At 36.0% G+C, this 12,985-nt stretch overlaps 2 protein-coding genes across 3 annotated transcripts in view; one reads left to right on the plus strand and one right to left on the minus strand.

Moving 5' to 3' along the window:
- The first annotated feature begins 4,026 nt into the window (after nt 1-4,026).
- The window catches only part of LOC6564447 (5'-AMP-activated protein kinase subunit gamma-1), a 65,770-nt gene continuing 56,811 nt past the window's right edge, over nt 4,027-12,985 (plus strand). Inside the window, exons 1-2 of one of the 2 annotated variants that reach the window (XM_032737147.2) lie at nt 4,027-4,203; nt 4,296-4,453. In XM_032737147.2, coding sequence (XP_032593038.1) covers nt 4,056-4,203; nt 4,296-4,453 — 306 coding nt within the window. In that variant the 5' untranslated portion in view covers nt 4,027-4,055. Of the gene's footprint in view, nt 4,204-4,295; nt 4,454-6,815; nt 6,878-12,985 lie in introns of those variants that run through there. The other variant, XM_032737146.2, reaches the window with a different exon arrangement.
- LOC6564451 (nephrocan) lies at nt 8,468-10,489 on the minus strand. Its single transcript, XM_001990510.2, has 2 exons — nt 9,156-10,489; nt 8,468-8,976 (listed from the first exon to the last, which is right to left on the minus strand). The coding sequence occupies exons 1-2, from the start codon at nt 10,452-10,454 to the stop codon at nt 8,545-8,547; spliced, it is 1,731 nt and encodes a 576-aa protein (XP_001990546.1). The 5' UTR covers nt 10,455-10,489; the 3' UTR covers nt 8,468-8,544.

Here is a 12,985-nt window from a genome sequence, read left to right on the forward strand (position 1 = left end):
GTCGACTTGTCGACTTGTCGCCTTGTCATCTGCATCACTTTTCCCCGTCTCCCATTTTCCGATTTTCACACTCGCCCGCCCACACTCATGATGTCATCCACGGGTCGGTCACATGTTTGGACTTACGCCCAAAAGACAAAACTACAACAAACACAACAAAAACATAGAAAGAATGAAAAGTTGCTGCTGCTGTCGAACAAATTTTACTTTCGTTGAAAATTATGCTAGCACATTGATTAATACCGTGCTTATTATTAGCTGTTATTTATCAAATGTTCATTTCGATTTCCTTTTATTCCAAATTGCATTTGCGTTTTCTTTATCTCATTGTTGATATTAATAATTTTGTTTATGGCTGTCGATTTGCCTCAATTCAAGAGCTCTTTGAATTTGCCATAATTTATAAATTGAAATTTGTGCTATTACAATTTGCAGTATTTATTTAATAGTTCTTGAATAGTCCGATTTGAGTTTGATATGTCATGCATTTAAAAGTATGCTTTAATAAATGTTGCAAATCCTAATCAAATTAATAATTGTTACAATTTCAACAAAGCATCTATAGAAAAAAAAACATGAATACAATGCCTTGATAACCGCAAAGAAGAAAACGATTTTAAATGTATTTCAAAATGTAATTAATTTCACAATTTCCAATGTAATCTACCCTTCATAGAATTTCCAATTGTATTTCGTTTGTTATATATTTTCCTTGGTGATATTTCATCATTTTAGCTCTCTGAAAGCTTTCAATTAGCATCAAACTGATTATCTTTTCATCTTTTCTCCATATTTTGCACACGTGTTTTTGTTTTCTTCTCTTATGTGTGTGTTTTTGTTGTCAACTGCGGCAAATGGTCAAATTAAAACAAATTGCGCATACGCCGCATGTGTCGCGTGAAACAGCTGTTGTTGGTATTATTGAAGCTTTTGTCAATTTGCCATTTATTCGGTAGCAAAATGCAGGCGACAACAAATAACCCAGCTGCAGCAGCACAACAAAAACATCGATGTTCATATGGCATTGCTTACGCTCTCACAACAACAACAACAATGGTCATATGCCTTTTCTTACGCTCTCACAACAACAACAGCAACAACAAAGCAAGCTAAGTGGCAATTTTTGGTTGACTGCAGTTGCAGTTGCAGTGTTTTGTTTGTTTTTTTTTTTTTTTTGTTAGCCGCCTGCGCTTTCTGTGCTTTTATGAATTAAAATTTGGTTCTCTTTTGTGGGGCTCTCTTTGTTTGTTGTGTGTTGACATCTGTCGCGCTCTTTGGCATTGCTCCGCTCTCTCCTTGGGTGCAAGTGCATTTGCATTGCTTTTGTCTTGGCAAAAGTAAATGAACCCCAACTGTGGCACGCGTCTGCTTGCCTACTTGCTCTCTCACGCTTCCACTGACTTTTCTAGCGGGCTGCTCTCTCATACTCTGCCGCTCTCTCTCTCTCTTTCTATCGCTCTGCCTGCCTCTCTCTCACTCACTCTCTCGCTCTCTCTCTCTCTCTCTCTCTCTCTGCCAGCCAATTAGTGCTCGAAGTTGCGAGCTGGTCGACTGCATTCAGCTTGTGACTCGATTCGTTTCGCTTGGGCTTCGGTTTATTTTGGTGCTGCATTCTTTTTGGCCGCATTTTCGGCTGTTGGTGTTTTTGTTGTTGTTGTTACTGCTGTTTTTTTTTTTTGTGTTTTTTTTTTGCCATGCCAATTTTAGTGTGTTTTCCTTATGGGCAGCTGCTCAGTTGCATAAAACAAAACGCGAATTCGAATTTCAAATTGTGCTGCGACTGCCTCAAAACATGCAACTGCACATCAAATTCAATTTCATTGCTATTCGTGTTAAACAATAGAAATCAATAAAATATTACAATTCAATTGTAAAACAAAATACACAGAAAAAACATGAAAATATATATATAATATATGTGCTTAATTCATTTGTTTGTTTGTGCGTGTTATGCAAACGTTTCGAATTGAAAATGAAACGAATTCGAAACGAATTTCGTCTCGAAAGTGAACAAAAAGAACAACAGCAAAGAAAAAGCAACAGCAACAACAACAGCAACAACAATAAGAACGTCAACAAAAAGATTAAGAAAGCAATGCCAAAAAGCGCGAAATGGTGGCGAAAAGTGCTCAGAAACTAAATCGAAACAAAAAGTTGTTGCCATTGTGCTATGGCACAAATATAATATAAACAACTATCTGACATAAATATAATTAATAAGCTAGCTAAGCAAGTTCGTCACTCGAAAGTGTTTAATCAGTGTCTAAAATTAATAATTTAATTAGGTAATTAAAACCATGTTTAGCTAAGTTGAAAGTGCATATTAAATCAATATCAATATTAAATCAATTTTTGACATTTAAACCTTAAAGTGTTTTCAATTTACTTAAACTAAAATACCTTTTCATATTCATTAGTTATTGTTTTGTTTTTACTTATCGCTAATGTACTAGAAATGAACTTTCCATAACAAAGCCAAGCTGTCAGTTTATCAATCATTCATTTCTAAATTCCTTCATGATTCACAGTGTTATATTATCAAAATTACAAAACAATAACAAAAACAAAAGCTTTCCATTTAAACTAAATATTTCTCAATTTTCTTGTCTTGTCACAAATTCCGGTGAATTGTTTATTCTCTCCTCAATGAAAAAAATAACACAAATTAGTCATAAACTAAATTAAGCGTCACACAAAATAGACACAAAACAAAATATATGAATTTATCTGTGTATTTTTTCGTATCTAATTTGTAAAAATGTTGTGACGCAGATAAAATACATTGTTTTGAATAAAACTTAAAATTGCTTAATTAAAATGCTCGCAAATTTTCAATTTCACGAAGCATATCAAAGAGCGCATAATTAATACCAATTTAGCAAGAACGATTAACTTTTCCGAATGCAAGCGAGCAAATACCCTGGCAGTAATATTGATATTTAGATATATATGTGTATTGAGCAGATCTATGCTGGAAATATTTGAGCAAATGAAGTTTAATCAATGATTGTTATAGCTTTTGTCTTTGCATCTATATCTAACATTGTTAAGCATATTCTAAATATAGCATAATTAATTGCTACTAAAATATCTAAAATAAAAAAAAAACATTTTGCTTGTGCTACAAACAGCTTGAATAAGTTGTAATACCCCACAGAATGCAATATTTATATTTATTTATATATATGCATAGATCTATCACGCATACGCCGCATTGTCTGCCGGCATTAAGACATATGTTTCCAATCACTCGCTGGCTGCTGCTCTCTCCCCCTCTCTCTCTCTCTCTCTCTCTCTCTCTCTCTCTATGCCTTTCTGTTGCTCTGACCGTTTTCACTTGTAAACAGTTGAATGACACAAAAATCATTTGGATTTCTTATTCTGCATAGTTTTTAATGGCAATTTTTGAGCGAGCTGGCAACAACGACTGCTGTCAACTTGAAGCATACTTACTGGCGCCAAGCACATTATACTCAGGCTCCATTCTAATACCAACAACCCCATCCCCTACCTCCCCCGCTCCAGCTCTGGTCAGCTTTGCACGCCAACTGAAGTTGACCTATCGATTTTAGCTTCAACAGTGGTCGTTCCCAAATTAGAATTGTTTATATAATAGCATTATATATATAAGCTTAGTATTATTTTTAGGACTATTTTAAGTAAAGTAAATAGTTGCAATGGGTTAAAAAAAAAAATATATATATATATATATATATATATATATATATATATATATGTTTATTCTTATTTTTTTTTTTTTTTTTGGAATTATTGATGATCTGCCCTTAAGGCAAATATTTTCCCAACAAATAACTATTAATGACATATGGACACTGACTGTTGTATGGTCGCTAATATATTTTGTTGATTATAAAAATATTTTATATTCGTTATTTAATTAATTAAAAAATTAAAATCAAGTTTTACAAGAATTATTTTATTTGTACGTTGGTACCACAGTATTTTCAACTCTAATCCACCTCTCACTCTCTCTCTCCCTCACCCTCCCTCACGCCGTGGAAGCAGTTGTGAAGCAGCGAGCTTTCGATAGGAAAATGCACAGTGGCACTGGAGGAGCAGGTGCCGGTGGCAGTGGCTACGAGGAGGTGACTGCCGCTCGTCGGGGCCGCTTTCGAGTCACATCGTCGACGCCGGCGGGTCCACCAGAGACGACACTGGGACGATTTCGTCTTATGCCCACATGTAAGAGTGTGACAAGGCGCCACTTAATGGCCTCCATGTGTGTTTTCAAACTTTATGTTTATTTTGTTGTGTTTTTACTGTTTTGTTTACAGCTAATTATGGCGCCATTTCGCCGATTCTGCAACGCGGCAGATTTGCTGTTATTCCGGAGGAGCCTCAAGCTGGCTCACCGGCAATTAGCACACCGCCACCTGGCGGCCAGCCGGGCAAGCGTTCCCCCTCTCCCGAATGGGACTTTGACATTGAGCAGGTGAGTCCATTTTAATCTCAACACCAAAACAAAAAAAAGAATATTCCGTCATAACAAACTATTACTGGGCTTCTTCAGAGCTATATGGGCGGACGGGGGGCTTTGGGGGTTTTGGCTGTCGTCAGCGTGTTCTCATTGTTCATTGCAATGCGCCATTTTTATTGATTTCGCTGCGGCCAACGAAACTTTTCCATGGAGTTCATTCTTTTTTTTAGCATGCGACTCCAAGTGGCCGCCAAAAGCAAAGTGTGAGAAATATAAAAAAAAAGGCTTAAGTGTTTTATTCAATGAGCTGTGCAAACCATCAATTACGTCAGCACTGAATAATTTTTTAATCAAGCTATAAAAATGAATATAAAACCATAAATATGGCACTATAAAAGAGCAATAATAATTTTATCTCATTTGAAATTTGGCGCCACTGTTGGTGTCTTGAAAGCTGACTGCTATGTAACGCGCGCGAACAGCTGGCAACCAGAAGAGTTGCCAGATGGCAAGTTATTGTCGCAGGGGCCACTGTACGCTCAAGTTATGTCTACAATTCGGTCTGCATGTGTTGTTTAAAACTAATATTCATACTAATAATGTATAACTATAAATTACTGTTTAATAGCCCCATATTTTATATATTAGAAAAAAGGTAACTACCATTATGGGGTTTTTATTTATAAATCAACATCTCTAAAATATGTAAGATTTAAATACGCATATAACTATAACTAGAATTTCAACAAGACTCTTACATCCTATTAACAATAAATAATATATATATTTTTATATTCAATGTCGAAACGTCTCCTGTGCAGTTAGCGATCAGTTAGTTCTTCGCATTCTTTGCATATTACATGTTGTATTTTCATGGTATTTCATTGTAGCGTTATTCTGCCGCTCGCCGCGCCTGGTCACACTGCGCACAAAAACAATTTAGTACCAATAAATTTTTTGTCGTGTTAAGTTGTTCAGTGTTTTTCTTCTGTGTCGTCGAATTTTGTCACAAAACTTACACTTTTCTTTTATCACAACTGCCTTCCAATTGCAGTCGCGTCATCAGCAACAAGTTTAATGTAGTGCAAGCCCACCGCTCTGTCAGCGAAAATTGTATGTAAATAGCAAATTATTTGTGGCAGCAGCAAGCAACGCGCGCGCGCCAACGCTGCCTGCCAGTGTATGTGTGTGTGTTTGTGTTTGTGTGTGTTTACCTGTTGCGCCTTTTTGGAAAAAAAAGAAAGGAAAGAAAATAAAATAAAGTAAAAGAAACGAGAAAACAAGCATCGCAATAAATGTGTTTGTCAAATGCAACCAAGCGAAAAATAACCAATTGATTTTTTTGTGTGTGTGTCTAATTATTGTGCGAGAATTTAATTTTTTGCACTTCTGCGCCCTGCAAAGAAATTTATTACAAAACAGAAGCCAACAGCAACAAGCACAACAACAAGCGCTTAAAGCCACTTTGCTTTAGTGTAATGCGCAAAACGCTTTGTAAATTAATCACAAAATAATGTGAAGAACAAGAAACCGAGAGAAAGAATGAAAAAGAAGAAGAAAAAAAATCAATAAGAGCGGCATCAGCTGCAGCCAGAGCTGCGTGCGCTGATCAGCTGTTATACGCACAGCAACAACAACAACAACAACAGAAACTCATGGAAATTTCCCATAGCTGCGAGAGTCTGTTGTAATACAATTGCAATATGAAATTAATTGTGCCTGTCATGCAGGCAGCAGGCTCGCTCCGTGCTCTGCACTTCTCTCTCTTTCTCTCTCTCTGTCTCTCTCGTGCGAGCTCTTCGCATTGTGTTTTCCGTTTGCTGATCAGTTTCTGATGCGTGTTCCAATTGGAAAGTTCAAAGTGGAAGTGCGCGCGTATGCATAAAATTGATTGTAGTTTTTGCTATTGTTATTGTCGTTGTTGTTACTGCTTTTGGTGCGTGTGTGATTTATTTGGTTGTTGAACAAAATGGCTGATAATTACCAAACAACAACAAACAAACAACTAATATGTTGCCTGTGCTATAAATTAATCTAATCAGACGTCAACACCTCAAGTCTTGAAAAACAAAAAAATTCGGAAATATAAAAACAAAACCAAACTTCAAATAAACACAATAATTTAATTTTAATCTTTATGTTACTGCACAGTGAAAATTTAATAACACATTGTGTGCTTCTAATTTCAGTGTAATCCTAAATTGTTTACATAAATCGAGCTGCATACACACATATTTTTCAAGTGTATATCTGTGCGAGTGTGTGTGTGTGTGCATCTGTGTGTGTGTGTGTGTGTGTGTGTCTAAGAAGAGATTTAAGCGAGCTCACAATTCAATTAAGTTTTTTTCTTAATATGAAAAGTAATTGTTATAACAACAACAACAAGTAAAACGACAATCAAATTAATAATACAAATTTCCAGTTTGTGATTAAACTCAGGTTTGTTTCCTTCACTTTTTTATTTATTATTTGATAAATTTTAAAGCCAAATTGATTTATATTTATGCCTTACTTTCTTTGTGTTGATATGAGAATGCGTCTTTAATTTTATTTATACCTTTTTTCAGTTCGTAATTTTCCTAAAAGATCGAGTCAAAAAATAAATAAAAAGTTTAGAGCAGGTTTATTTGCCAAATAAATTGTATGGACTAAGATGTGTTTTTGTGTTAAGTATAGTGGTTAAAAAAAAGTGCTGTGATTTGTTAATACAACAAGTATATTTTTGATGTCAGCAGATAACAAATTTCGAGTCCCATCCAAATTCCATTTAACTTAACTTAGCTCTGTTAGTATTAAAACATGACATTCGCTGCTCAGCTCTTCTCTTTCTTATCAGTTTTCGCAGCTCGCTTCAAATAAAACTTATTTGCCTTAGCTATTTGCTTTCAACTAACCCGACTTCTGAATTCCGCTCAGTTTATTGACGTGATGTTCTCCAGTTCTCGTCTGGCACAAAAAACCAACTTGAGTATTTAAATGGTCTGAGGCTAGTACGAAATGGAAATGTTTACATTTAGCGGGCACGAGTTGTGTGTGTGCCAATTACTGTTAAATAGGAAAACCATTCTAAACACTACATGCATATGCATATGTATCTGTATTTGTATCTGTATCTGTATCTGCTTATCTAGATTGTATATTTCAGTCACATGTTTGGTTTAAAATCAACCCGACGCAACACGAACTGCCAATCTGGTCAGTTTTTGTAGTGCTCCGAGTACTCGCGAAAGGCCGACAATAATAATATTTTTTGGTATTTTTTTCTTGTTGCTGTTGTTTTTCTTCTCAGTTTTGTTTATCTGAACAATTAGTGGGCAATAAATTACAAATGAACTACTGGAAACGCACGAAGTCAGCTCCCTCTTTAATACTCAAATGTATATTTACATAAATAAAACTCAAACTCGAGCTGCATTTATTTGTATATAATTGTTATTAATTTATTTCAATTAACACTGCGTTTTTTGAGGAAATTTCCGACATTTGTAAACGTAAAATGTTTTATTATCATTCTAAATAGTTCTGCGGTAATCACGAAGTAATTATGTAAATATTTATGGCTATTTTGCGGTCATTTCAATATTTGTTCGCTTTTTTTTCTTTTTTTTTTGTTGCCTTTCAGCGGGATTTTCTTAAGTTGAATGAACCTTCGAATTTTTGGCTTTTTGCCTCGTAAATCAATATTTTTGCTGTAAATATTTTGTTAAGCTTGTGAAAAATATTTGCAAATTGCTTTCTAGCCACAAATTATGTCCCAGACTTGACTTTTTGTCTCATATGGATTTCTATTTGTTCTCTTGGGCCAAAGTGTGCTGCCAACCAAGTCAGACACGCTGCGATATTGCCAGCAATTTTTAAGTTGTAGCCAGCTTTAACTATTATTAGTTTTTTATTGGGGTACCTTATTGGATTTGACTCGATATCAAATCTGACAATGGCTTTAAGCATTGATAGCCTATTTATATCTGCCAATTGTTGCCATATCAATAGTTTATAAGTTTTATACTTAGCGGGCTTAAGCCCTATAGATAAGTTCAATAACTGTTTATTATCAAATAAAATATATAAAGTATAAAGTACATTCAATTGAGAATTTACATGGAGCTCTACACTGTAATTGTTAACTGGTTCCACAAGGAGCTATTCATGTGCTCCAAGCTGTTCATTTTAGCATTAAGACTACTCAGCTGAGCGAAGACGCTATCGAATTTCTGCTCCAAGTGCTGCACCACAGCCTTGAACTCCCTACGCAACATCTCCACGTCTGATGTTGCATCCCGATCGCTGTGCTGCGAATACTCCACGCTGGCCGACGACTCTGTGTCGGACTGAGATTTTAGTTGCTCTCTCTCGGGCAGACGGTACATGCAGGCAATGCCTTTGATATAGCTGCCCATAAAGTCGTCATCAACCTTATCTGGGGTGTACGTAATACCGTGCTGCAGTATGAGCACATCCATTACCATCCTTAGGCTGAAACAATTCCAGTTATTTGCATGTATGTAGAAGTGCGTAAGTCGCGACAATCGTTTAAAATCCTATTAATTGAAATTGGAAAAAGTTTAGTTTTAGTAAATATCGATCGGAGACATCGATACATTATAGTTGAATGAGATCAATTAAACAGATTTAATTATGGCTGACACGGATTATTTAAAACCAATTCTTTGCTTATGTTATAGTAAATTGATTCAAGATAATCGTTGTTCAAACTCACGTGAGGATCAATGTCGCTGATTTTGTTGTTCGACACGTTGAGTTTCCGCAAATTGGGCATGTCCTCTAATAGCTGTTGTGGCAACTGCTGCAGTCCAGTGTTGCTCAAGTCCAGGCGCTCCAGGTGCGGCTTCTGCCAATCGGTGGGTAGCTCCCCCAGTTGCGGATTGTTGCCCACATCCAGATGGCGCAGGCGCGGCACTCGCGACAGCGTTGCCAGCTGCCCCAACGAATTGTTGCGCAACACCAGATCCTCTAGCAGCTCCGATGTCGAGAAATACAGCTCCTGCACTCGATTGTCGCTCAAATCCACATTAGTGACGGCACCAAAGAGATTCACGCGAGTTAGAGAACAATTGCGTGCCCTCAGGTTGACTACGTTGAGGTTAAGCACGAGCACCTCTAACGGTGCATTATGTGAGACATCCAGATGGAGTAAATGTGGCGCCGAGCTAAATGCATATTCACCCAGCTGTTGCAATTGATTCCCTTGCAAGATCACAGTCTGGAGCCTTGTGTTTTGGGTCAGCAGTCCGTTGCTGATAAAGCGTAATCGATTCCCCGAAATGATTAACGTGTGCAGCGCTGCCAGATCATGAAAAATGCGCTCTGGCAACTCTTCCAGCTGATTGTCACTTAGATCGAGATGAATTAAGTTTTGCAAACCCTTAAAAGCATCCGGATGTGGGCTGCTCAGTTTGTTGTCGCTGAGGAACAGAAATTCCAGTTCGCTGGCATAACTGAAGCTGCTTTCACCCAGCTCACTGATGGCGTTGCCAGACAGCAATAATATTTTCAATTTATTCGCTGCGAGAAAACCTTCCCAGCTAACATACTGCATGCCGCAGTCTCTCATGTCAACTTCACTGAGCAGAGGCAGCTCGTAGAACAAATGTAGTGGAAAATTGATAAACGTCGAATTTTCCATTATGAGTGTGCCCAGGTGCTGTTTGTCGCCCAGCTCATAGGTGGCGCCATCTGGCGCTATGCGAACCTGCGTCGGCAGCGAAAAGAACGCAACTTTCTCGATGTCATCGAATCTGAAGCCGCTGCAGCGAACAGTGCCCCGTTTCAGGTGGCAATTCTTCTGCAGATTTTCAATATACACCAATTGCTTATCGTTATTCGGTTGGGTTGACGATTCGACCGATGCCAGCGTTGTTGTGTACTCAGTCTCAGTCTCAGTCTCTGTGCTAAAATCCGACTCATCTTCGTTTCTGCATTGGGCTGTTGCCACTAGCAGCAGCAGCAGCATACACATGATGAGTGGTACACCTTGATTTCGAACTCGGGCTCTCATGGCGTATGCGTGTTTCAAGCTAGGCGTTTCACTGGCAACTGAAAATGCGATCATCATCGATAAGCAGCTAGCATGCTAGCGGTTAATTTTATGTAGTATAGCTGCGGCATGCTCATCAGTTCTATATAATCATTTGTTCTATTCATGGTGTTTTGATTTTGCAAAAAGTAATCAAAAACAAAAAAAAAAAAGTACATTTAAAAAGTTCACAGTGAACAAGTCTTAATTCCAATACTCTTTAAAAAAGATTAGCACACTTTATTTAACATTTGTCAATCAATTAAAGTTGACAACTAATTGACTTTTGACTTGCTTTCATTATTACCAATAAGTTGTCAACGCTCGCAAGTCGGCGTATGTCAATAATATCATGTATATGTACATCATTAAATATTAGATTATATTTATTATAAATTTGTAAATATTAATTTGTATGATATCTCAGTGCCCCGAATAATATAATTTCATTTTGCCAAATATGCTCGAATTTATGAGACATTCTTTATGATACACTTCATGAGCCCATCTGTCATTTAGAGCACAAAACATCAACAACAATGTGAATAAAAGCTTTATTATTCTGATTACATATAGAAGCTATATAATCTATTTTGTGTTCCATCATGTGTCATCATTTTGACATATGTATAATAATTTTGTGATATTTATTTTTTTTTGCTGTTGTTGTTTTTGTTGGAGACAACAACCAGCTAATTGAAGCCACACATCCGCACTGGCTCGGCTCGAAATGCCTTTACTGCTGGCTACAATGTTGGCATTTTATATAATGCCAATGAATTACTCTTTTCAATACGCTGCACGCATTTTCCATATAGCGTTTTGTTACAAACCATATTCGAGCTTTTCATATGGAAACTGTTTGGCACTGATCCAAGTTAACCTGTATACGGCGATTATTACCAGCCATAGCTTTACCTTTCACAGTGCGCAACGGGCTGTCGGGCTTATCAGAGTCACAGTTCTACATAATATGTATATATATAGGCATATATATATAAGAGAGAACATATAGTATAGAGCTGTGTGCTCGCGTGTGTTTACCTTGCGCTTTCTGGTAAAAACAAATCATTTTTAGCTGATAAGACAGCAGACAACTGGGGAGGACGATCGTACTCAAACAAACATTACGGCCTACCTATTTATATGTAAGAAGTATGTGAAGTGTGGTACAAGTTGAGAAGAAAAGCATATGAAAGTCAAAACTCTAAAGATAAGCATATTTTGATAGATGATAATACTTTTTAAAGCACTGCATTTGCTCCATTTACATTGATATGTGCCGGATAAGCAAATGGGAAAATACCAAAGTATTTTTAATAAGTCTATTAGGGCATGTTGATGGTTACAAATAATACCTCAATGGTTTTACCTCTTCATCTCAATCTTCTGGCTAGCAAGATATATAATACTATTTTTTATTTTTCTCGTTTTTCTTTTTGTCGGATTTCTCTATTGTATTCTCCAATGAATAACTTTAATTGTTATAGGCGATATTTATTGAAATATCATATATTTTATTCCAAAGTTCACCTTCAAATGTGTCTTCCTTGTTCTCCTTTCTTTTTATGCGTATCTAAATTGTTTAAATAATTATTACTAAATAAATGAAATACTGTGAAAAATATTTGTGTGACCAATTTAACATTTATATAAATAACTATTTAAGTGTATTATGAAGAGCATTTCGAAATTCCAATAAGACAAAATTATATTTTTTAAATGAATATTTCTTTGGGCAAAATTCTGTTTGAATCAAGGTTTATGGATAATTTCTAACACTTTACATGGTTTATTATGGCAATAAAAAGAACTTAATGTTTAATAAAATTTACGTTTCTAATTCATTTGGAATTAAATTTTTAGAGCATTTCACAAACGTCTTGATAAACAAAAGTTGTGAAAAACCATTTCACGCCTTGTTTTGCCTCCGTTAATATTGTTTATATATTTGCTTATATGCATCTATATATAAAAATATATATATATAAGTTTTACGGTTGTGTATTGTTTGGCATTTGTTCAACAAATTATTAGCGACAGTTGGCGTCTTTCACCCTTACAGTCGTGTGTATTTTTCGTCATTATTGTACTGCGGGCTACAGGTGTGAAATAAATATAAACAAAAATTTCCATCATGTAGAAATTTGGTGAGCAATAGCAAAAAAACCAAAAATTAAAAATGGAAGAATGAACATGGCTAATTAATGTTCATTATTAAGAATTTCTAACCAAGAACTAAAAAAAAATCAAAAACAAATAAATAAGCATTATAATGGCTTTGTGAAACATGTTCAACCTGCTTTCCAGTCACTCAATATAGCTTTTACAGTGCTTACCAAAAGATCAACGACGATGGTTAACACAAAAATAAACCAAACAAATTCAAAGTAAAGCACAATTAATTTATATGCAAACAAATTTCATTTGTGGCCGGCATCTAATTAACTTTTCGTAACAGTTTCCTGGCCAGTACGATAAGAACATTCAAACAAATAAATAACGATATTTGC

This window comes from Drosophila grimshawi, unplaced genomic scaffold (assembly GCF_018153295.1).
Source record: "Drosophila grimshawi isolate 15287-2541.00 unplaced genomic scaffold, ASM1815329v1 contig_311, whole genome shotgun sequence".
Classification (NCBI taxonomy): domain Eukaryota; kingdom Metazoa; phylum Arthropoda; class Insecta; order Diptera; family Drosophilidae; genus Drosophila; species Drosophila grimshawi.